The following is a 26,956-nucleotide window of genomic DNA, read 5'->3' on the forward strand; positions in this document are numbered from 1 at the left end:
CCGGTTCTCCAGTGCTCCTTGTCCTCTGGTCTGTCGAGACCTGCTCAAAAAGCAGCTCAATTATAATAAAGTGGATATGGGAGGGAAATCCATGTTCATTTTCTCCTTCCTCCCCCATCTCAAACAAATAGTTCTATTAGCTTACGCTGTCCCTCCGGCGTGGTCATTCATACCCATTAAACCTGTGTCTTATCACCCAGACGAAGCCCTCACATCTCCACACACAACAATCGGCGGTAATCGGGTCTTTAGAAGAGCATGTGAGATGTGCCGTGTGTGCGCTGAAAGAGAGAGAGAGAAGAAAATGATTAATAGGGAAAGTTGAGTGGCTGGCTAATAAAGATTTGTCTTAATCAGAAGTGATTTGTCGGAGCAGAAGCGCGGCAGGGTCAGGGCTGAGCCAATGAATAAAACACAGCCCAGCAGAGTGAAAAAAGGCCGGTGAAATTGGGCCTGATTACCCAGCGCTCACTCTCGAGCAGACAGGCCACGGCCCGACCCGTATCTCTCCTGTTTGTACCTCTGAAGCCATCCTATTATCTTCATTTCCATTTCATTCTGTATATCATTTGTCTGTCTGGCAGAGTAAACCCTAACTTGTAACCTTATCACAGTTTTAGACAAGACAGGTTTAGGTTGTATGAGAGCTGTCACGATATCACCTTTTTTATTTTTTTTCAACGTTATCATGGTTATGGGATTCCGCTATTATCAAGGTATATATATTTTCGGGGATGAACAAACTAAGCTGTCACTTAAATTCATCTTTTAGTTTTTTGAAAGTAAGATTATGACATCATCTGAAAGATGAATTAATACACTTTACATTGATGTATGATTTGTTAGAATATGGCGATATTTGGCCGAGATACAACTGAAAATCTGGAATCTGAGGGTGCAAAAAACTATATATTCGGAAAATCGCCTTTAAATTTGTCCAAATGAAGTCCTTAGAATTGCATATTACTTACAAAATAAATTAAAAATACCGTAGAAAAATTCCAAAATGATCTTTACTTAATATCCTAATGATTTTTGGCATAAATGAAAATAATATAATGTTAACCCATACAATGAATTTTTGTCTTTTACTAAAGCTGTTCCCGTCCTTCTTAAGACAGGTTTTTTGGTCCAGGGTCACATTTGTGGAGATCAGCAGTTTATAGTGTAACCAAATAACAAGAATAATAAAGGTACTTTCAGCACTTTGCTCCCAGATGGGGGACTATCTTGTCTGAAAGGGAGAGAAAGGAACTGTGTTTCTGCGTTGATCTTCCGTGTGTGTGCGGGGCAGTCGGTGTTGGACCTGCCTTTACTCTTCCCCTGGGTGCTTTTGCTCTCATTTGGCTGTCTGTGGATTGTGTCCAGATAGAACTCTGTGTGGTAACCTTCAAAAAGTGGCTGCACACAGTAATAAAAAGCAGTCCGAAGCCGGGGACTGAGCCTGTGTCAGGGCATGTAGCCTTTCAGCTCTGGGGACAGACAGAGGCCTTCAGACAACTCAGAAAAGACTTGCTCTCAAACAGCTGCTGTAAAATTGATGATGTGCCCAATTATATGTGTCTGCTGAGGAGAGGTGGATGGACTGACAGATGAGGAAACAGAGAGGTGGAAAACGCCTCTTCCCCGGTGTCTTTTGCTTCAGTCTCGCTGCAAACGGCCGACGGGAAGAGAGGGATGAAAACGAGTGACATTCGGACCTCCGAGATGTCCTGAGTGATTTGATGTTCCTGCAGGCCAGGCTCAAAGGCGGACAGGCACGGTCGGTAATACAGAAAGGAAAGACAGTCAGAAAGTAAGATGAAAGAAAGTTTGACTGCAGTAACACAATGTTTCAGGAGTGTTGAATCATGGGAAAGTAGTGAAGAAGAAGGAAAACACTCACAAAAGCAAGATAAAAAGAAATGTAAATAGAAAAGCGTTGCAGATCTAGGAATTGCGAGTTAGGCCAAAAGGTTTCAGAGATTTTCTGTATGACTCAACATTATTTTTGCCTAGACATTGCAATATTTCATTTTACAGTACATAATTTCATCATTATTGAACCCATACCGAAGCTAGATGACTTGACTCATATTTGATCCTAACATCAGTAGTTTGACCTCTTGACACAACACAAAGCTAAACATATATTTAAACATTTTAAATTTGTAATTTATTCTACATTTCAAACACAACAGAAAGACATCATATCCAGGGCTGTACGGTGCGAAATATACGGCCTGTCCTACATAATAGTGTAGCATGTGTGCGATACTGTTTGGCAGGTGCATTAGACAGAGCCGCTTGTTTGTGTGAGGTGCGTTTGTCATTGTGCTTGTCCGTGTTAGGTTAACAAATGGTTCACCCATATTTATTTTCGATATTTATTTTTTGCAATTAAAATTTGTTTTCTGGCTAGATCGAGTCCATTGATCTAGAGCCCCATGATCTGCACGATGTGGGAAAGCATGGAAGGATTCTCAAAAGCGGAATTCAGCTATTTAAATAAGTCAACGCTTGTTCTGCGTGTCTATGAGTGAATGAGTTGCACACTTTAACATGTTACGCTCTTGTGTATGTTCCTATAAGAGGACAGAGTTGTAAGTTTATTTTAGGAGAATTTCACTGTTTGAGTGAAGCTACTGTCAAAGCTCTGAAGCGTCAAGCATCTTCGTGACCACCTTCCAAAATAAAAGTCTGCTTGATTTTAACCAATGATTAACTTTGAACTAACATATTTATCAACTTTAGTAAACACTATAGTATACTTTAATATTTTCTAGAGTAATCTTCAATTATAGTATACATATATATATATATATAAGAATTTTACTGCAATTTATTGTAGTAAATACTAAAGATTACAGTATCTTTATGGAGAAATGTATTTACTACTGTAAAAAATTGAAAATAGTGAACTCAGAAAAATTAATAGGGACAAAATGAATGAGGTAAAAACTAAAAATGATATGGCTATAATTTATCCATTTATATAATGTAAATGTCCTTTTTCAGTGACCTGTCTATTTATGTGATCGCTTGAGGATGATAACAGACGTATACTTATGCTACAACTGTTTGGCCTGTGCTACAAAACTTTAAAACTCTTTTCTATCCAAAAAAAGTTAACGTACACCCTTGATCATATCCCATTACAGGGTCCACAATAATTCTGCATTACCTTCCTGCGGGATCAGTTTCAATCTCTCCACATGTACAGTAAAAACAGCACAGTATGTTCACATATGATCATATTGGCACAGCAGTTAGAGCAAAGGTCTGTAAGCGGTGGTCAGCAAGCTGTTAAGGGGACTGCATTAAAAAACAGCCCATCGGTAATGATGGCGCCGTTATAGATTTGAGTAATATCCTTGTTAAATGGGCCTTAGGGATCTGGATCTTTAACTAGAGCAGGCCTGTGGAAAAGCTTGGCATCAGGGTCATTTAAATTGTTAATAGGGCCTTAAGCGGGGAAATAATATTTTATATCATTATGAGCTGTGAAAGTAAGCATGGGGGTATTTATTTATTTATTTCGTTTTCCTCTCCCCATGTTTTTCACAGCTACACACAATTTACAGAACGTCAGCGTCTTCATTAAACTGTGTGATAATTAATTAGCACCTCATTATAGACAAGCATGTGAAGTGAAACGCACAACTGACCGTAATTCATGCTAAGCATAAAAAATGACTTATTTGTACGTGATAATGACCTTGGAGATCTAAATGTAGTGTGTGCCGTATTGATATTTCAGCTTGGTTATGTTTATTAGTTACGCCTGTGCTCGTTTTTCTAACAAAGCATGTCTGTACTATCACCGTCTATGAGCGATAGTTAGAAGTTTTTTTATGATAGAAAAAAAAAGAAAACTTACATTAAAGCATCCTGTGTGTCCACGAGTTTTAAATGTTAATGGCCAATAAACAATACATTTCTTAATTTGTTCCAAAATGTGGTAGTGACATATCCCACCTGTCCCATCCGCAAATTACGCCTATGGGTTAGGAACAACTTGAGGGGGAGTAAATGATGACAGCATTTTAATTTGGGGGTGAACTGCTCCTTTTAGATACAACCTTACTGTAAAAAGTAGCCGCAAAAAATCTCAAGATTCAGATATTTTTATACTCATTTTTGTATTATATAACAGAAAAAGTAGGCATGTTTGGACGCTGTGCATGTTTTTCCCCCGTTTTACAGTTTGTTTTTCTCCATCCAAACACAGCATCTGACTTCCTCTGTTTCTCTCTGCTCAAACCTCCATCGCCACACTCCTCTCCAACTCTCATTACTCTACAAATATACGGATAAAAAAGAACGACGGACAAATCCGATTATTAGTGAAACAGAGACCAACGGATTTATAAACGTTACAGAAGTGAGGAAAAGAGCCGTGTAATTGTGGGTTCGTGAATTTCCTGGGAATGTGGCGTAGATACTTCGAATCGTGTGTGCGTGTGCCTTTAGAGCTTGTTCCTAATGGCAACATCAATTTGTGGTCCCACAACTAAGGGAAATATTTATCTTTGGGCTCATGCACTGGGGAACTGAAACTGGAGACCGTAATGTGTTTTACAGTGTGTTGGCCGCAGGAACATCACATTATACAGTTCGGTTTAACAGCTTTTATTCAAAGCGACTCATGGAGTCAGCTAACCCTTCTGTTACTTGTATTAGAGAAATCATTCTTATGTGAATATGTCTCCTCATCTTGCTTTTTAGTTCATCTGCATTTCTCCAGAACGATTGAGTGCTGACAATCGGGGTTGACGGAAACAGCTGAGCGACCTGAATGGGAGACCTAGACTCCAAATATCTCAATACCAAGAATTAACTTTACAATTCAGCTGAAAGTTGACCAATCAGAGGTTTCTCTTGTGTGTTTTTATTTTCCGAAAGCATGTGTTTATTTATATCTCGTGGCTGGCCGGGCGTAAACGGAGGGCGCTGACAGGATTGTTTCATTTGCGTTTAGACCTCTTCATGCCAACGGTCTCATCTATCATCTGAAGTGATATATGAGCGAGCGCGTCCCCTCTTTATCTTCGTGTGTGCGTGTCGCAAAGCGCTCCGCATTGTTGCCATTGTGACCGTGTCACATTCATTTGTTTAAAGGCCCCTTTCGCCCCGGACAGAGACAGATAGTGGTGCTTAATTTTCTTTACACAAGATTTCCACTCCCATGTGGGCTGCTGTATTCGCCGGCCGCGGTTATGATGGTTATTAATATCTGTATTCAGTCTTTTAATCTGGCCTATCTGTCACTTTGCGGTGTGACTGCTCCATCTAATCTGAGTATCCTTCAATCTGTCTCCGCTCTGATTGGAAATTAATGAAGGCAAGAGATGTGTGTTTAGCCACGGGCCCGTGCGCCTTACGTCTTGTCTCGGTCGTTTTCTTTTTGTACTGTTCTGTCATTGTGAGACAGCGCAGATGTAGCCCATTTCTCTGTTCCTTGAGCGTTACGCCACACGCAGGCTCTTTCGGCGCTGCACCTGTGTAGTGTAATCCAGTCGTGAGTGTTGTTTACTCGCGATTGTTCGGTGCATTTGAAAGCAAAGCTTTGATCCATGCAAAGATTTTTACTCTCCTCCTCTTCGAACTGCTAATGTGGTTTCTACTTATAGTGGAGTGTTTTCGCAAAAGGGAGGGTGAGATTGTGTTTTGTTTATTGTTTTGTTTTTTGGAGCCTTTGGGATACACATATGACAGTGACCGTGAGCTTGTCAGACGGCATGTTACAGATGTCTAAGTGTGTGTGGTAAATAGGTTTACATCATGACAGATGAGATGCATTTGTAAGCATGCAGCTGAATATTGCATGTGCCGATCTGTCTTGGGCTGATGCGATACGCTGGGATATGCAAAAACATTTCAGTAACTCGTGTTGGCGAGAGCAAATTGTGGTTCTGGATCCCCTGGCATCAGGGTTGTTTTGTACATGAAAGTGGTACCCATACACGCTCACGCATGATCTTTGGTGATGTAAGATGACACGTGTCCATAAAAGAGTTTCACTAATACATTCAACCTGTTTTTTATTTTGATCTTTCTCTACAGAGCAAATTGGACAGGAGATCCTCACCAACCTCGCCACTGACCGCGAAAAGATCCAGAGGTCCCGAGATCGGGTGAGTTTACGACCACATACACACCTACAGACAAGCTAACAAACACTTATGTTGATCAGATCTTGGATTTAAAGATGACATAAAGAGCCTTGAAAGGAAAACAGGAGCTCACCAGTTCGCGCACCCCGACCACCCTGATCTCACGCTCCCTTCATATCTGTGCATATTATCATAGCTGCCCTGCTACATTTGTCGAATGTACAGAACATACAAAAGACCGCTTGACGCAGAGCACAGTACCAATAAGACGTCTTTGTAGTCGCCCCGTCTCACGCAGTGAAGTCACACATGATGTAAGACTGTCTAAACAGTCATAGCTGGACAACACAAACACTTCCGGACAGAACAAGGGTTTGTTCTTGAGTCTTCTGCCTGCTGTGAAGCTGTAAGGTCTTTCATAGCTTTCTCTCCGACTGTACTGGACGGATATCAAAAAGACGTTTGTGGACTCCAGACTGTGTGTGGACTGGATTGCACTAGGTTTACAAACTGTTACCTGAATGTCAAACTTGAATGCCCTTCCTGTAAAATACATAGTATACTACTATAAGACTACCGGTCAAATGTTTGGGATAACTTGAAAAAAATGTTACTCATGATCTTAAAAATCTTTTAATGTTTGAAATTACTTTTGTATACAAAAATATCATTGTGCCAACATACTAATTGATGTTATTAAAAAGAAACTTGGACCGAATAATGAATAAAAAGCAGTCAATAGCATAGATGGAAATTCCTTCAGTACTGAATGAAAAGCTTTCCAGGTTGAGACCTCATGAAGCTGGATGATAAAATGCGAAGTGTATGATTCTATTCAAAGGTGGTCTAAAGATGTTAAAATGTAACATAGATTTCATTTATTTTGGATTCTTTTAGTCATAACATAATTCCCACAGCTACATTCGTGTTATTCCATGGTTTAGATGGGTTAACTATCGTTCTAAACTGTGAAAAAAAATAAGGGAAAAAAGAATGAGTGAAGTCATCATTAACTTTTGATTGGAAGTGTACAGTATATACACTGTGTACAGAAGCCTAAGTGTTTGAAAACGAGTGATTTTTATAATATATAATTAAAAATCTTTTTTTAATGTTACTCCTAAAAAGTGTTTTGATATTTTTTATTTATATTTTATAAAGATTTTGATGTTTTTGTATCTAATGCAATCATTTTTTATGCAGGTGTCCAATTTTATATGGATTACTGCAAATGCTTTAAAACTGAAAACTTTCCTTTACGTTCTGTATTTTTTGGGGGGGGTTTATATTACAATTAACATCTGAATTTTTTTTTTACCGAGCCATATATAACGATCAGGCTCACTGCCAAACAGCATAATATAGACTTATGTAAGATGAGTACGAAAGGCGATGATATACAGAACTGTTTGTGGTGAGCTTTTTTGAGTCTCACCCCCCTGCAAGTATCAAATATCTCTCCTCACATTCTCATCGCTTCTTTATCTCACCCTTGCCTCACTTCAACCTTTATTTCATTTGCTTCCCTCTGCTTGTGTAATCGTCTTTACCTTTGCATATCTCACTGCATCACTCTATCTATTTGTCCCTGTCACGTACCCTGCATAGTCTTAGCATGTCTCTCGCCCTCTCTCTGTTTCTCGCTCTCTTTCTTCCTAGAAGACAGGTATAGAGAGCTCAGTCAGGGGCCCCTCTGATGGCCCCTTATGAAGGATGCTTAAAGATCATAACATGGCAGTTGGGCAGGCAGATCGTTTCAAAGGAAATAAAACATTTCCTTTCAAAGGTCTGCTGTCTACGGAGAATAGCTCCCCTTCCCCGGAGCCCCGACTGGCCCTTTAAAGACGTTTTGCCGGGCATGAGAAACGGGAGAAGAAAAGAAGAGAAAGCATGATAAGAAGACATTAGATGGAAAGAGCCGTAAACTGCTTTTCCTGCGAAGGAGACGACAGATGAAAACGTTTTTTGAGTGTCTTTTAACAATCGGCACACTTCTTCGCCATCAAACAGATACACATAAACAGTTAGAGATGCTGTAGCAACAACACGCTAAAAACCACTTGGCGTAGCAACACCCTGGCAACCACTCTGTACAAATCTAGCTTTAAACTCTCTTGTTTTGGTAATATTTCACTTTCTGGTTAAATCACGCTGTTGTTTGTGGTGCATTGCTTTAAGGTTAGTCATCCGTGACTGTTTTAACTCCAAAGGGTTAAATTCAAGCTGCTGTGAATCATTTTACAGAAACCGTCCTGTAATCTGAATCTGCTCTATCCGCTCAACCGGTAATCTGTATCATTGTGGGTTTTGTTTTGGGAACCTAATTCACGAGAACTCCGCCATGTGTTTTCTTCCTGGCATGCCTCTGACCCGCTGACACAGAGCGCGAAGGAGAAAGGGATTGTGGGAAAAGCCGACGGATCTCTCGCGGGACAGATCCATCGTAAGAGAGACATCAGGCAGCTCTCGGGCCGTCGGTGCTGCCAGAACCCAGAACCCGCCTGAAACCACATCTGTCCCTGAACTGCCCGCTGACACACATACATATATGCACGAACACATGCATACGTCCCCGCTGACTGCGAGGAAAGACACGGAGGCTTTCTCAAAGATGCCAGCCAGAATCACATATCTGACCGCTGCCAGAACTCTGGCTTCAGTTCTGTAGCAATGTCAGCATTCCTAAACACACACGTACATACCTCCATATGGATGGCTTTTACTTATGTGTCCCCCTATGTGAGCCTTGTTACAAATTTAAAACTTGTACACATGTTTTAAAGAGAGAGAGAAATTGGAGTGATGGACAGGATTGAAGTATGCACCATAATGAAGACGGGTCGTCTTAGAATGTGTAGATCTTAGAAAACATGTGGTATTTAATGTGACATGTACAAAGATGAGGCTGTGAGTGTTTTTAATTTTGTCTGTTAATATCTGCTTTTCTTTTTTTCTCTTTCTTCTCTACAGCTGAGAGAGACGGACGCTAACCTGGGCAAAAGCTCTCGGATCCTGACCGGCATGCTGAGAAGGTAAGAGGAAGGTAGGGACCGTTTCTGCTCTCTATGGATGTGTTTGACAACGGCCCTATATCAGCACACACTTATTGCCATGTATCATTTGGACAGCATGATCCAAAATTTCTTGTAATTAGTAATTAGTCAATCTGTAAAATCCAATAAGCAATTGCACCCCACACTTTCTCAATGTTTAAACGGATGTCAATTTAAAGCAAATCTGAACTGCAGACCCTGATCTGCGCTCATTGATTGGACGTTTAGATATTGAAGTGCACGCAGAATTCTGAGGATTGGATTTAAACAGTTTAGCAACGGCAAGGGCATGGTTTTGATCCGAGGAATGGCACATACTTAGAAATAATTATGTAGTATCATGCAATGTAAGTCACTTTCGATAAAAGCGTCTTCCAAATGCGTAAATGTAAATATGCAACTTTATATATAACTTTTTTTGAAAAATAACATAAAATGTGATTTCCAGGCCATATTTTATTGTATATTCATTGTATTAATTTAAATAAAAACTATTCAACAGTTATTGATTCTTTGTGGAGGCTTACCGGAAGTTACGTTTGGGCCACATAACGTTATGTTGTTGCCGCTGAAACCATATATAGTTAATAAAAATGAGTAATGCTAAACAACTGGTTGTGAAATCAAATGCTTCTTAAGGTATAACTATCAAATCTTTCACGATTCAATTACAATCAAGATAAACTAGTCCAGATTTAGATCAGGCATATAGAAAACGTTTGTGAATGGCAGCCATCTGGATTTCTCCCAAAATCTTAAGTTCTTATTTTGGGAACAAGTTCGTTGTGGGTCTGGTCATGATGCAGTCGGCCTCTTTAAGTGCTCATCTGCCCTCGAGCAGCTCTGTTGTTCCTCCCACTGTTTCCTTCTTCTCTAGTATCGGCTTAAACGGCAGAACTCATCATTCATATCATCAAGCTGATGAGATATTGGCTTTTTCCCTGTGTGCTAGATGTGAGATAACCGATGCTTCTCTCTCTATTCCACTTACTCTTGTTTTCTCCACCAGCCTCATTTCTCTCTATCTGTCTCCCTCACACACATACACACGCACAGAGGAAAGCTCACACACAATTCAGTTTAACGTCTGTCACATCTCCGTTTTATAAAGTGCCTTGTCGCCCTTCCCTGAACCGTGACGACGAGGGTTTGTTTCTTTTTTTCTCGTTCTGATTAAGAGTAATATGTAAATGACACCAGCTAAATTTAAAACCCCGGGGCCAGGAAGGAAGTGCCAATTGAAATAGATGCTTCAGTGGCTGTAGACAATCAGAACGTGCGCGGCGGGCGAGCGAGAGGGAGAGAGAGCGAGATGCTGGGGACCTAGACTGTAACCAATATTTCTGCATATGTCTCCATTTTGTCAAGTCTCATTAGGGGGGCGGCGGCCGCGCGGTGTCACAGTAGCTGTCCAGAAATCATTCATCATCCGCTGCTCCTTCTCACCTCCCTCCCGTTCTATCCCGCCTCGACGCCGAGTAAATAACACGCACTTATTTCAATATTATCATATTAATGTTAAAGTTCAGCTGTCACCAAATGGGAAGACTAAATCAGACGTAGCATTTAAGAAATGTAGTGCTGCAGTGAGGGCGACCCAAATCAGGATTTATGAGTTTTATGCGTGCACGTTGTCTTCCATCGGCCTGCTGGCTTTCTGCATGAAGGCCCACCGCACCCCCCATTCCTCTTGTCTACTCGGTAAAGGCCTTCTCTCTTTTTTGTTTTCTTGTTCGCCTTCTCTGTTCTTTTTCTTTTGATTTCTCTAGTTTTGCCTTTCCACTTCAGAACAAGCTAATTTTTGGCTTGTCACAATATCGCTTCATTGAATCTACATACCGTAGTGTCTGAAAGCTATTTCCAATCAGTAAGTTGTTTTTTTGTTTTTATTTTGGTTGTGGATATTTCCTTTTAGACTCTGCACTTCTGTCTCACTTTATAACATTTTGCATGCTTTCATTTTATACCTGCTTATAGACCGCTTCAGCAAGAATAACAAACAAACATTAACCCAAACAACTTCTGGTAGACCGCTGGAAAGAGTAGTTTTAAATTAATCAAATACAATAAATATTTAATAAAATATTATTTACCCATTAACTAATTGATTAATTAATAATTAATGTTAATATAAATTTAATTTGAATATAAATGGTTGCTTAATAACAAACACACATCAATTTAGTGCGTGCGTCCGATGACTTATATCACAGAAGAAAGTTTTGATTGATTTTTTGGGGGAAAATTAGAAAAATCTGAATTCAAGAAAAATAGCTGTTGTACTGTAAATATTAATCTTAATATTCTTCTTAAATCTCAAAAGTTACATTGTTTTGAGCCAGAATGATAATTTTTACTGTTTACTTGCCACTCGGGATTTTTCATTGTAAGAAAATAATGATAAGGTCTATCATTATAATGCAAGGTGCTTGTTACACAAAGAAAGTTTGTTTATATAGATACATTTACTGTTAAGTTACGAGCTGGCATGTGTAATCATTGAGAAGGTATGTGTCATAATATTCTTACGAAAGATATGATGTTCTCAAGAAAATATTTGAAAACTTCTTAAGGAATATTTGACAAACGCGCTTAGTTATTTCTTATAAACTTTGTATAATTTATCTGAAGAACTATTTAATTTTTTGTCTTAAGAACAGTTTCGAGAATCCGGCCGCTGAATATCTGTTGCCATGCCCTGTCTATCACCCATACCATATTCGAACGCATTTTGCATAAGCAATCACTTTTTTCCATTCTTTAAAATTTTTAAACTTTGTATTTTCCATGTATGTCGGCATGTCATGGTTTATTTCTTCACTGCGTACAGACATGAGGGTAATTTACACAACAGCGAGGTGAACCTGTCTACGTAACCTCTGTACTGATTCTCAGAGTTTCCCTCCGTACGTGCTTACACATTCACTTACTGTAGGTTGTGTTTGTCACGGTGAGGTTCATAGACTCTCAGCAGTGAGTTGAGGACAGAGCATTAGCCTGCTGCGATAAATATTGTTGTAAGATGGAGACAGAGAGGCCCGCTCCCCACCAGATGTTTACCCTGTGTTGAGAGCGCCGTGTGGGTTAAGACGACTCCAAATTTGTGTACTCTACAATACATCCGCTCTGAGGATATTGCACGTTTTAGAACGTCGTTCTCCCATGCTGACGTTTTTAAGTTCAGACGTATCTGCAGGGCTGGCGTTGGGAGAACGTTGTCCCGGGTCCTGAGATGTGGGGGAGCCATTAATATCTGTTTTCTAGGCCTGGGGGAGTAGGGCCCTCTCGAAATTTGTCGTAGGCCTTGTGCAATTTTGCTCATCATATCTGTTTAAAACACATTAAAGACATATGCATCCCAAAAGGTTTTTAACAAAAGGTTTTAACAGTGATAGTCTGGTAATTTGGCCCCCAATTAAAGTACCTCACGGCGGGCGATGAGGTTCTACTCGAGATATCCCCGAACGGACTGCTACTGAGCCGAGCCGCCTCACGCTCGAGCTAGATCTAAATTATTAATGGACAGCTTCAGAAACTCCTGAGGGTTTTAATTATATTGTCATGGTCGTACTCATCTCATTAAGTTTTAATGCCCGCGCCTGCTTATAGAAATCATAATATTATTAAAGAATAATCATAGCAATTAACACATTTGCCTTGATGACGGATTGTTTAATACACAAGTTATCGAACTCAGTGGAGTCTTCAAAGCATGCTGGGAAGAGGGCTGAAGCTGCGGTAACAATGTGACCTTGAACAAGAAGCCGGAGCAAAAAATTATATGAAATTACAGTTGGATGGAGTTTGAAAGGTTTGCTTTGTAAAATGGCATAAATAGACGGTTTTGTGAAACAAGTCAATGGGTACCAACATTCTTCAAAATATATTCTGCTTTGTTCTGCAGAGAAAAGAAAGTTATACAAATAAAAATTAATACTAGTAAATGACGAGAGAATTTTAATTTTAGGGTGAACCATTACTTTACTTGGTTAGAGGTGGAGGATGGCTAAAGATCTCCTGCTGCTGTGGATGGAGAGAGAGAGAGAGAAGGGTAACATTGGGATCCGTGCCCAGCCCTGAGCTCTTGCTCAGCCTTGCCGACTATCCACGGAGACTAGGGGCCTGATACCGCATGCAGGTGGTCGAGTCAGTCGCCAGGCAGATCAAAAAGTCAAACCCCTGGGTGGACCTCCCTTTGAAATGGGAATGGGGCAGACATATCAGACAGAAAACATAACCAAGCCCCGCACCGCAGAACAGCTCCATATTCATGGTCCAGCTTACAGGAGCCAGGCCTCGGTGTTCTGAAGAAGCCACGGTACGGCTGGACACTGATGAAGTTATCAGGTTCTCAGCGTCCGCGGGCCTGCTCGCTTACCTCGGGTGTCGCGCAAACAACAAGGAGCGCCCCGCTCGGCTTCCCCCCCTAGAAGGTTTTATGAAATATTCATATTCATAACGCATAACGCGTGAGGCTGAGTAGCTCAGACTTCGTACATCCCGAACAGCTGTAATACTTTCCTGTCACTAAGCGCTATGATCCCAGCAGCGATTAGATGAGTAGACGTGGTTTCGCGAGAGGTGAACCGCACTGTCACCTCTATGTCTTCCTTGATTTCGCTCCTGTCTTCTTTTGTTTCGGCTTTCAGAGAGTCGTCATCCGCGCGGCGTGATAGCAGACAAAAACAAGGGGGTGGCGAGGAGGGAGGGCACAAAAAAAGCAGAACGTGGCTGTATTCTGGTGTTTGCCAGTCCCATTAAACAGACATTTGCAAACAATGTCAAGAGGGAGGAGATCAAAGCGAGAACCCCAGAAAAGCGGCGGCTGAGTGGAAAGCTCTGATGTCCTGAAGATCTCCAAATTTAGACTTCTGCCGTATTGGCTCCCCGTTTCTTTCCCAGCTTGGAATATTAACTACGTGCTATGTAGGTCATATAATTAATGTGATTCCCGAGCACCAGTGGGCTGTTGAGGGATGCATATAGAAAGAGTCTTGTGGGCCCTATTGAAGTGTTGTTATAAAGTCGAACAAAAAGATTTGATATTATTTTTAATTGGAGCTGAAAGATATAACAAATTATAGTTCAGTGTGTGTTTTCCCTCTCCTCACGCTCCTTTTATTCTTTTATTTATTTGGTTTCTCCCTCGTTTAGCGAAGCGAGGGGAAAAGCCTCGTTAGGATGCCGGAGTCGAGGGAGCGGGGTGGAGATGTGACGGGGGCACGGCTCTTTCTCCCACACACGCGTGCTGCCGTCCTGGCAAACAAAACTCCCACACGCGTTGAGTTTTTGCGCGAGTTTGACATCAAGGTCTGTTGTCAAAATCGTAATGAACGATTGATACGGATACTGACGGAAGAACAAAGATTTTTGAATAGCAAAGTAAATTTACTCGGGTGTCTTTTCTTGATAAATTACTGCTGAGCTCGAGTACATAAAGTGACTTTTTCAGACAATTGCTCTTTTCCGATACCTACTGATCGTACTGTAGGCGTGCTTTTGTGAATTTAATTGTTACATCGTTTTACCCAAGTTCTTAGGCAACGTTGTGTGGTTTTTCTTGCATTTTTCTACATGCGATAAATATGATTTTTAATTAATTAAAAGTTAAATGTGTAAAAGTAGTTTTTTGTCATACAACAAATAGGATTTTCTTATTCTTTTTAAGGACATTTTACTTAAAAACTGTTTGCAAAAACTTGAACTTTTTGGAGTAAAATCCAATGAGTTGTTTTTCATTGTATTTTTTATTTGTTCATGATTTTTGTTTTTCACACTTTTGTCAACATCAAACTACACTCACCTTAAGGATTATTAGGAACACCATACTAATACTGTGTTTGACCCCCTTTCGCCTTCAGAACTGCCTTAATTCTACGTGGTATTGATTCAACAAGGTGCTAAAAGCATTCTTTAGAAATGTTGGCCCATATTGATAGGATAGCATCTTGCAGTTGATGGAGATGTGGGATGCACGAAGCTCCCGTTCCACCACATCTCAAAGATTCTCTATTGGGTTGAGATCTGGTGACTGTGGGGGCCATTTTAGTACAGTGAACTCATTGTCATGTTCAAGAAACCAATTTGAAATGATTGGAGCTTTGTGACATGGTAATTATCCTGCTGGAAGTAGCCATCAGAGGATGGGTACATGGTGGTCATAAAGGGATGGACATGGTCAGAAACAATGCTCAGGTAGGCCGTGGCATTTAAAAAAGCCCAATTGGCACTAAGGGGTCTAAAGTGTGCTAAGAAAACATTTCCCACACCATTACACCAACACCATAATTGCATTAGTGAAAAATCGAGCAGGTGTTCCTAATAATCCTTTAGGTGAGTGTATCGTGAGCACTTTTTGTGTGGCTATTCTAAATCAGTCCTTTATGAAGTGACATGACATGACAGCTGTCTATGTAGGCAGGAAGGCAGCTCTCTAGGCTTTACTGTACATTGGAGAATATTGTATGACTCTTAAAGGAGCAACATGGAGATTTTGTCGGCATCTAGCAGTCATATTGCAAATTGCAACCAATGGCTCATTCCACCCCTCCCTTTCGGAGCACTACGGTGGCTGCACAGCACTAAGATGTCCTCGCATTTTCGCTTTGCCAAAGGAGATAAAGTATTATCGAAAAGCATTCATATAGAGGAGACTGTCCATTAAGGGCTACTGTAGAAACAACATGGCCAATTCCAAGTAAGGGGACCTGCAGTGTATGTAGATAGAAATAGATCATTCTTAGTTAATAAAAACATAACACTTAATTATGTAAGGTCTTTATACACCTCTAAAGACATTTATATTATATTGCATTTCTGTCAATAAATCCTCTCAAAAATTACACACTGGAACTTTAAGAAAACTGACTTGCACTTGACTTTTGTATTTTTCTGCTCTCTATGTTTGACAGGACATAATGACACAGATTAAATATTTAGTGCACCACCATTTTTTTCATGCTTTTGTTGCATTATGATATTGTGCTTTTATATGAACTGTAACTTAGTCTTCAAATAGATAGTGTATGCGTATCATGGAGTGTTTGTGACGTGCGTGTGCAAGATTTATGGATGTAACCTAGTATCCTGTTTCTGTTCGGTTACAGCCCTAACTCAGACTTTTTAGACGCTGGGGTGTTTGATACTCTTCAGGAATGCAACATGTCAGGTTTATTTTGGATAGCTGATACTCACAGCAGCTAATGTGTCACAACATTTCAGTTCAGGTGTCTGGAGCAAACACACTCTCAGTCCGTCAGCTGGCACTGTGTGAACGTATGTGTGTATGCAAATACACTTTTTACCTCTGCCCTTTCAGGACGTTCCTGTTTTATATGACCTACGTTTTATATACAGGACCTGTCTAAGGTTTGGACACACCTGACTGAATGTATATTTGTTTGGATTCAAAATAGCTCTTAATCAAAAGAAGCTCAACATGATTACATTTTTTAATGCCTTAAATTCTCACAATTTCATTACTTAATTGAATGCAAATCTAATACAGTTTTGTTTATTTTGTAAAATTATTAGGTGGTCCGGAGACTAAATAAAAACGCTATATTTTATGTTTGCAAAACATTAAAGAGTACATAACTAGGGATTTTTAAGGTCCTACATTGATGTTTCTGTTTGGGGGAGAAGAGTGAAGTTTTAGCGGGCAGTCCTAGCAAATGTAAGCGTGGACTTTATCTAGTGAATTAAATCCGCGGCGGTTCCCAAATCGGACTAGGGACGACTCTTTTGCGTGATTCAGAGTCGACTCCCTCTTTTCCAAGCCAATAGCTTTGTTTATTCATCCACCCTTTGGATTTTAACTTGGCAGACTGCTTACTTTCAAACACGGCAACATTACACACTGCATATGTTATTTTCATGATCTCATGTTATGTACCCTTTAAAAAAAGTTAAGGAATGCAATAAATTTGTATAACTTACATAACCTCACCACTGGTCAGAATTAAATAAAAAATTATGTCAAAATTATTTTAAATTCTGCAATTTTTAAAAAAAATGTTTAAAGTGTATGAAAAGTTTTCTTTGTAGAGTTTGCTGCTCTTTTATTGAGACAATGCAGTGCTACTTTGATAACTTTACAATATGTAATGTTTGTGGACCTTGTGTGTTTTAAAAAAAATGCAGATTGGGCATGTCCAAACTTTCGACCGGTACTTGATTTGCCCGAGATCTGAAAGATGACCGAACACCAATTCTACATTTCAGATTTATGTTTCCCTTACAATAGTGTTTCAGATTAACAGGATTCATAGGAGGAGCCTCGTCTAACTGTGTGTTGTGCTTGCTAAGTATTTCATAATGAGCCCCGATGGCTCCATGGTGTGTTTTTGAGTATGTATACCGTCAGTGTGTAACGCTGTAAAATTTTATGAGCATCTAAATGAAAGTGTGTGTGTGAGGCAGGCTGCCGAGATGTTGACAGGCCTCTGTATAAACCCCTGTGGCACACACGCACCTCAGCCTCATTACCCACTGCTGAGAGCATCATGGGTAACAATGACACTTAAACTGTGTGTGTCTCTCCCACTCCTATTAGAGTTGATTGCCTGCTTTGGAAAGCACAGGCACACACATACATACACACATGTTTGGGCTGCAGACAAACTCAGGACTGGCGTGTTAAAAGTGCTGAGTTTTTACCTTCAGATATAGTGTGAAAGAAAGAAAAGTCTATGTTAAAACCTTTCTCTTTATTATTCTCACAGCACTAGTGCAACATCTATTTAAGTGTAGAAATGCAGTATAGAGGGTATGCACGTGAAGTCACTTTTCCATGTGAACACCACATGATCACGCTCTTGAGTGGCAAAATACTCAAAAGGTCTGCTTACAATATCAGGAAATGCAATTCCATGAAACATGTCAGTTTCCAAGGACACTTGGTTCCTTTGTAAGTCATAAGGATCACAGTCCAACTGCTTTTAATTTCAACAAATAATTGCGTGTTTTAGCCCCAGTTTCTTTGTTTCTCCTGTTGAAAGCAGCCATTTTGAAGCCTGTTTTGCCACTCAAGGGAACGTGTCCTGACACTCAAGGCGCCATGTCCCGGCGTGTTCACATGGCAAATTGACGTCAGTGCATACTCTTAAAACAACACTGGTTAATTGAGATAATGTAATTTGAAGATTTAGGCAAAAGTTTAATATTTATTCCTATGAATATGAGAGTTGATTCAATTTTAAGGACAGTTTCATTAGGAAGAAATTAAAAAACTCTTTCAAACAGTGAAGACAATTCATTTCAACTTTCCAGATGTGAGGTGCTGTAACTTATGAAAATTAGCTGAAAACTTATATATTGATGATATGATATAAATAATTTTATAAAATAGTTTTCTATTATATTTTATAAATAATAAATGTGACTTAAGTTACCAAAACATGATTTTTCTGTCAGCTTCTACTCACCCTTAAGGAAATGACAGAAATCTCATTTTTGGCCGAAATAGTCCTTATAGAAAAAAGGCAGCAAAATAATGTTTATGGTGTATTAAGTAAAAGAAAGGTCATTATATTTCATTCGACACTGAGGTGACTATTACAGAGCAATTGATATTTTACCCTTGAAATTATCCTGTCTTCTGTACTTTCGTGTCAAGCCGTCTTTTTCACTTTTCCAATGATGAAACTATTTGGGGTCACTGTGTGTGACATTGGAGTGACGGCCTTCTCCTACTCTGTCGTTCTGACCTCTTAAAGGTAGCGCTCGTCAGGATGTTATCCGTGCTGTTCTGAGATCAGTGACTTCGTCCCCCCTTGAAGTGGCTCCAGTGTCACTCCAAGGGCAGCGTGGCGTTTGATCTGATGTCGGGCGGCTGTCTCTGCACAGGCCCCTGTGATTGTCCTGCGGGGAGGAGAGACACGTCCGCTATCCACCTTCAATAAAACTTCCACTGGACGTTTTTTGAGTGGCAGCCAAGAAGTCAGTCGTCATGACGGTCGAGTCTTTTGCCCTAATTCCTGATTAATGCGGTGAATAAAAGATGCGGTGACACTGAAAGGTCAAAGCTGTTTAGATGCTGTCAGCATGCCACTTTGTTCAAAACATTAAAAACAAGTTAAAAATGCTTTTTTCCAACATAATTGGATGTTGAGGACTGTATGTGTGTGTGTGTTTGTCTCTTGTTTGTTTTAAGTAACTAATTTACCGCAAATTCATTCAGTGTCTTGGAGCGAGCTATGGCCTCCATCATGATTTGAAGAAATGAATCCTTCCTCTCTTTGATATTTGTCTCTTTCTCCCCTCTCCCCTCTAAAGCCTATTTTAGAAGCAATTTAAAACTATCTTGCTTCTTGTCAATGTGCGGTTGTGTGATGTTTGCCCCGGCCTTGATACTGGTGTTTTTTATAGTATTCCTACAGTATACATATATAATGTCCATACTGTATACATTATAAGTATTACAGTTTGATGGAAGATTTAAAAATATGTTTTCCACAGTTTTAATGAACACATGGATAGAAGTTTATATTTAATATGCATTAACATTAAATGGATAATTCAACCAAAAATTATAGTTTATCATCATTTATTCACCCTCCTGTAATTTCAAACCGGAATAGCTTTCTCTCTTCTCTAGAATACAGAATAACATATTTTGAAGAACGTTGGTAACCGAACAATGACAGCACCATTTTACATTGGTTTCATTTCCATACAATAGAATTGAATGGGTACAGATGTTGTTCGCATACCAACATTCTTCAGAATTCTTCATGAAGTCATACATTTTTGAAATGACAAGAGGGTGAGTAAATGATGACAGAATTTAAATTTTTGGGTGAACTATCCCTTTAAAATGTGATGACAGGACACATTTATTTGTCAACTATTGACTATTAAACAGCAGATCTTTTTACCTCTGTATATACTGAAGAACAAGAAACGGACTGGGATGACACAATAAGTGTCAATGTGAATTGGTTAGAATACTTTGAATGCATCACAAATACAGCAGGAATAAAAACAAACAGGGACCCACAGTTGCTTTTTCAGTGCTGAAGGCATCATAAAGCAGGTTGTTAAACCTTCTTTTTCTGTTGTTGATGTCTCTCTGATCTATCTATGGCTGGTTGTAACAGCCTAAAATATTTACAGCAGATGAATATGTGATTTCATCTTATAGCTTGGCATTTCTTTGTATCGTTCTGCATCTTACGCCACTGAAACAGAGTTCAGAGAGCACTGCGCTGAATTGCATGTGTTTGTTCGAATGTGTATTCACCTTTTTTTGAGTCACGCATACTTGGGACAAATTGAGTTTTTGTAGTAATTGTAGTAATACTAATGAAATAGTGAGGAATTTGTACAGAAATGGCACTTCAGGGCTTAGGATTTGCATTGGGGAGTGTGTTGTACAGAAGGCAATGAGAGAGTAACATCTTAGATGACTTTTCAGGGGTTTTAGATTATTTTCGAAGGGCAATTTTTATTTTGGCTTTATTAATAGAACAGGGGTATAGAGTATTGGGACAGTGCTTTCATTGTAATAAATAACAATGTTGACGTCTAACCTTCTTTTCTATTCTTTTCGTTTAAGCACTGCAGGATATCACAGTTAGCTGCATTTTGAATTAACATTACAATAACGTTGAATTATCATAGTTTCTGCCTTAAAGAGGTAAGCCCATTTAGAGGCCATTGTATAATCTTTTCTTTTAGTAATCTGTTTTCACTCCATATTTATGCTTTTAGTGTGATATATGATGCATGACTTATGTCTTATATTTGATGTAAAGTAACTGTGTGCTTTCCAAAAAGCACCCTATTATTTATTCCAATATTACTTAATATTTCTTTTGCTTATTTTTCGTACTGTTTGTTATTTTTGTAGCCATTTTAAAGCCTCTTTTGCTTATAAATATAGTTTAACTTGGTCATTCAGTTACGCAGATTCTTTTACATAAGTTGCATATGCATATTTCCTTTTATCCTACTCGATCTCTGCTTTTCTCTCTCTTCTCACTCTCTCAAGCTTTCAGATGTCTCTTCTCTTTGTCTTTTGTCTTTCATATTTTCTTTTTTAAGACCCCCCTTCATCCTTTGCTGATCTAATTAATGCGTTTTGTGTTTAAGTTGATAAGTGAATTGATAAGAATCTCAATGTCAGCGGCTGACAGGTTTGGCATGCGAGTGTTTGGGTGCGTGTTTTTTTGTGTTGGAGAGTGAGAGAGCTCACGCTGAAGGCCCCGAGGCATGTAAGGACTTTATGGCTCACCTCATGTGCTCATTAAGACTGTTGTTCTGCTTTTGTTGCATAATTACCTAATGGCAGGTATAAAAAACGCTTCGCTGTCTTTGACTGACAGCCGATGGGTTAGCTTTGTCTAGAAAAACCTGTCTTTTTGTCTTTGGGAGAACAAGAAGCAGAGTTGCTTTAAACATCTCTGCGAGGGAGTGTTCTTGGAGTCATTAAAGCTCATTCTTCTCGTGAGAGTTGTAAGTTGGATGTCCCCGTTGTAGTTTTTACTGGTGGATACATGCACTCATGGTCAGGAAAGGAAACTTTGACTTTTTATCCTTTGAAGATTCCAAGGTTTTTTATTCTTGCAAGATGTATCGATCTTGCACTGAAGGAGTCAGAGGACGCTTGTTAAAAACCAAACGTTCAAAAAGTTGATTTGGCTGCTGATTTCATAAGTGTGTTTCCTTACTGACACAGTTGAAATTTACATTTCTTAGCTATTTAGAATTTTTTATGCACTTGAAAATGAAGATACCGAATGCTCATGGAGGGGCAGGTGGATTCTGGGTACTAATGTAAGATGTCAGGGCCAGGTCAGAGTTCATGGAGATCTTTTACTCCTGAACTGATGAACCGAAACAACCCCCCTAAATGACTCATTGTGGACGTTTTGTTGCTCCGCAAATTGTTGAAGCATGACCACTGAGAAATGTCCCGGTCTTGAGAAAATACTATTGGATTATAGGATTTTTTTCAGTCTGACATAAAAAAACAGGCCAAAATGACTCTAAAATCTAAAATCTAATTTCTCTAAAATGAATATATATTATTTAAGTTTATTAAATGAAAAATATTAAGTATTTAATTAACACATTTTGTCTCTCAGATCTTTCACTTACATTTACTCAATTTCAAAAGTATATTTCATTAATTGATTTCACATCTTTAAAATGTACTTAAAATAATTTTTTGGGTGTAAATGTTTCACAAAAAAAGTTCAGCCATTTACAGTAAAACTTCTTAGTTTTCACAACGCCTTTATATTAGAAGTTAAAGATTCATGAGTCAAAAGTCAAAAGTTCAATTACACAAATGTGTATGTGTGTGGGTTTTGTATGATTATTTTAAACCTAATAGTTTAAACATTTAAATTATGTATTTAAATTTACTAAGGTCACATTTTGTTTGTCACAATTTTTTATGAGTTTTAAACATTTATTTATTACAGTATTTGTTGACAATATAGAAGCCTAGTTTTATGTACATTTTTTATTATTTTGATATAATTGCATTATTTACAGTTCATTTCCAAAAGTGAAAATAATAATATAATATAGAATTTATATTTAATTTATATACAAAATAGGCCTCTAAAAAGTGCTGGGTTGTTTTGGGCCCATGCTGGGTAAATAATGGACAGAATGCATTGTTGGGTTAAAAATGACCCAATGCTGGATTGTTTCCACCATGGTTGGGTTAAGAGATCAACAAAATAAGCCAGAGTTGGGTAATATTTTTTATTTTAAATGTTTATTTTCTAACCCAGCACAAATTCTGTCCAATATTTACCTTGCATGGGAAATAACCCAGCATGTTTAGAGTTTAGTTTGAAACTAATGAACTACAACTTAAAAACGTTTTGATCATTGAAATTATTGAAGGCCCGGTTGCATGTGTATGAAAATCTCTTCTGCTTTTCTTTATGTGGCGTGTGGTGCAATACACACTGATCCCGAGTCAGTATTAATTATAGCCGCCATACTCTGGCACAGGCTAATGACAGGTCTGTGGCCTGTTTGGCTTTTGTTTGTTTGGAGTACTATCCTCCCCAGTAGGAAATCTTCCCAGCTGGCAGTGCTTGCTGGCCCTTGGCTGTGTCTCTGGTTTGGAGAGGCGGCCGGTCCGGGTGCTACACCAGGCCCTGTGCCAGCTGGAGTCCAGACTCCTCAATCCTCTGCTCTCCATCTCTCCGCACTTCGGCAGCGAAGTTGGCAGCCTCCCTCGGCAACACCCACATTTGTTTGCACCTCCAGGGTCAACAGCACCCTGTCGCTACCTGTCTCCCTGGATCACACCTCACTCCCAATGCTGAACCAACTCCCAAAACGAAAAGATGCAGTCTTTTGCTAGAACTTTTGTCTTTATACCGTGAGATGATTGTGGGAGGGATATATGCTAGCAGAAATGAAATAACAAAATATCTTGACCTTATTAAATATTATAACGTCCTTCTGAAACCTTGTATCTCCATGTTTCATGATTTTTATTTTGAGCCATAAATCATTATTTTTAGACACCCTTTATATTTGTCACTGGGTTTTGCAAATATCTAACCCCTAAAAGTAAAAAGTACTAGTCAACTTTGACAACACAGTAGTAATAATAAAAAATGTTTTTTCCATTTCCTGAAAAACATCAAATTTGGAGGATTCAGAAGGACATTGACGATAATCTAATAAATATATATGAAATACATTGGATATAAATAAATATATATATTTTTTGTGATCAACTTATTAAATTCAATTTAAGATGAATTGTACATTTTACTTGTAACACATTTGTGTATTCAAGTAAATAGTAGGGCTATACCTGAAATAAAACAAGCAAAAAAGGGGATTGAATGTGTTTCTTTTTTATTTTAAATTATTAGTGCACATTGTTCAAAATGTCATAAAATATAGAGCAATGGTGTTTAACGCCCACTTGTCATCTTCCAGTTAATTCTTAATAAATGCTCTAAAGTCCCGCCCTCATTTTTTCCTCACTCAGAATCCTGTTTTGAGAATCCTGTTTTATAGCGATCTATTCGCTTCTGGGCTTGTGTTAGCATTAGTCATATTTTCTTGCATGCAAATAAAGTGCAAAGGTAAATATAACAGTTACAGGCCTCATTTTAGCGGATTGGGCTGAGGTTTAACAGTTGTAATGGTCTGAGTAAGAGGTGGCTTGGACTCTCTGGCATTTTGTTGACAGCGAGTGAGGTAATACAAACATGCTGTTCCATCCTCTCTTAAATCCTGAGACTAGCGTTATTACATGGCCAGTGACACGTACGCTCGCACATTCCCGAAGAAATGGGCTTCATTCACAAGAGCTCTGTAATTAAATATCCTTTACAATTTATGACAGCTCTCTCTTTCAAATGCTCATCCAACCCTTGAGTCTTTGCGTCTATGTGCATGTGTTTGTGCATTGTGAGTAGACATTGTCGCGTGTTCTCATGTACATTCATCCTCTAATGGAGGTTCTCCATTGACCCGGTCAGCACGTTTGTATATTTCTCTTTTTTGTTTGGTTACGACGATGCTTCCTGTCGGCACGCCGGCGCTCGGGAGGAGCCAGCGCTTGATGGCGCCACTCCTAAGGTTGTCAAGACGTTATGAGGAAGTTGTCAGGACGTTAGGTATTGGCCTTGCAGGCACGTGTCACTTTCTCAGCGTTTTTGCTGGTCGGGTTCAAATCCTAAACCTCAGCTGACCTGAGCACATACCTGCTGGTCACACACTTTCTGGAGTCTCTTCTCTAACATTTTTGTTATGTTGCCAGGCTGCTCGCGGGACACAGAGAGGTTCTGTGCCTTAAAGTTAAGCAAGCCTCGCTGGCGGACTTAAGCTTTATTTAATAAGATGTGGATGCGTAAAGTTCTGTCTAAAAACTGCTCTGTGGTCAGGAGTTTTAGGCTTCACATAAACCATCCTAAATACTGCTTTGCATTCACAAATCTTTCATTATAGGTTCTGGTAACGCATGAAACGCAGAGTAAACTCAATGAACAAACAGTCTAATGTCACAATCGAAAAAATGAGAAGATTTGTCCTGTTTTATTATTCTGTTAGCCGATCAAATTATTAACCTTTTTTCCGCTAATGTATATATTTTTACTAAATGTTTGTGTAACCTAACAGCATAGTGCGAGCAACAACTAGCTCATCAGTACGAGTCTCAGAGAATTTTGATAAAAGCTTTTTTCCTAATTCATGAGTGCAGATGCACTGCATTTTGTGTTTTAACTCTTAAAGGGATAGTTCACCCAAAAATAAAAATACTGTCATCATTTACGCACTCATGTCATTCCTGTATCACTTTCTTTCTTCTGCAGAACACAAAAGAAGATATTTCGAAGAAAGCTGATATGTGTGTGTGTGCAATCGAAGTGATTGGGTATCACCTTTTTTCGGTTACCAAAATTCTTTTAAAATATCTTCTTTTGTGTTCTGCACAATGATGAATTTTCATTTTTGGGTGACCTATCACTTTTAATGCATCATATTGTAAAAGTAAATCTGGTTTATGCAATTTTGTCTTTGAGTGGAGCATTTGTCTGTGTGTTTCTGGTTGTTTCCACAAAAGATGCCCCAACCTTGGACTCACAAGTAGTGAGAGCAGCATGCTTTGTCTTCTATCAGTAATCGATGGATGGATGGAGTGTTAACATGCACCCTTCACCCTCCTTCATTCTGACCATCTCACTGTCCTTCAGACAGGGAGTGCTGACCCCTCTTACCGGCACCAATCAGAGCCTCTTTACCCACTTGTAGACTTCATTTATTTACTCCATGAAATGTTGCCCTTCTGTTTTTCTGCATTGGTATACCACAACAGGACCATTAAGGTTCCTATTGCTTCGTTCTCGAGTTGCTCTTCTTTCTCATTGTTGTGTCTTCAGTTGTTATGTTTAGTTGTGGCTTCTTTGTGAGGTTTATCTTTCTAAGACCAGGGTCTCTCCTGAATTGAATGGGCTCGCTCTAGCCGCGCCCGGACGGCGAGCGGACCAGGCTCTACAGCGGTGGGCTGCGTTGTATTGTGGTCTTCTCAACAGGGTCTTTGTGTTGACACTTCCTCACAGACCAGTACAAAGAGAGCACTGAGTACCGGTCCACTGCAAACCCACAACAGCGAGAGAGTCTTCCAGACCAGCACATAATGGACAGACACGCACGCTATTGTTTTGTTTTCTTGTGTGCATCGTGCTAGGATTGGCTCTGATTTACAGGACGCTTCTGTTTCCCTTTTGTATTTTTCACAAAAGTGAGTCAATGTATTTTCTGTCTCAACTTCGTTCAGAATGGGTTTTGATGATCTATTACGTTTACAGCCGTTCTCCAAGTGATGTAAACTTTATGCTTATAAAGTCATTCAGCATTTAATCTACGGTCAATAACTTTCAACAGTTTTCCGACACTTCTTGTAGTTCTCGCCTGATTTGTTTCCTTGGTTTAATGTCCTCTCAGTTCTTCTGCTTTATGGTCTCAACACCACGGAAAGTTTACACTGAGGATTTTCAGCATCATCTCCCACTTTACTGTTGACGTGATCCCAAGCAGTGCATTTTTGTTGGCCGTAAGTGCTATTAGTGTTTACATGAGACCACAGGCCGTGGTAATGAATGTGCCTTCTGCTTGTTCCAGTTGACTGCTGGTGCTGATTGGAGTCTAAAGGGCCAGACATGGGTGGGGGAAGTTTGATGCCCATGTTAAACATATAGACCTAATTTTGTGCTTTCCTTTGTTGGTTCGTAGTTTACAAAAATCAACTTGAAAGCACTCTGGTTGTCAATTGGTCTACCTGTTGAAAGATTAAGATCACTTGACTGAAATGGTTCT

The 26,956-nt window shown here is 39.3% G+C and overlaps 1 protein-coding gene across 4 annotated transcripts in view; it reads left to right on the forward strand.

The window, feature by feature from the left end:
• The window catches only part of vti1a (vesicle transport through interaction with t-SNAREs 1A), a 111,547-nt gene that overhangs the window by 61,588 nt on the left and 23,003 nt on the right, over positions 1 to 26,956 (forward strand). For 2 of the 4 annotated variants that reach the window (XM_056771023.1, XM_056771024.1), the window contains 2 exons: positions 6,046 to 6,116; positions 9,066 to 9,138. In XM_056771023.1, coding sequence (XP_056627001.1) covers positions 6,046 to 6,116; positions 9,066 to 9,131 — 137 coding nt within the window. In that variant the 3' untranslated portion in view covers positions 9,132 to 9,138. The remainder of the gene's footprint in view (positions 1 to 6,045; positions 6,117 to 9,065; positions 9,139 to 26,956) is intronic. The other 2 variants (XM_056771021.1, XM_056771022.1) reach the window with 1 other exon arrangement.

The sequence above is a fragment of the Triplophysa dalaica genome, chromosome 17 (genome assembly GCF_015846415.1).
Source record: "Triplophysa dalaica isolate WHDGS20190420 chromosome 17, ASM1584641v1, whole genome shotgun sequence".
Classification (NCBI taxonomy): domain Eukaryota; kingdom Metazoa; phylum Chordata; class Actinopteri; order Cypriniformes; family Nemacheilidae; genus Triplophysa; species Triplophysa dalaica.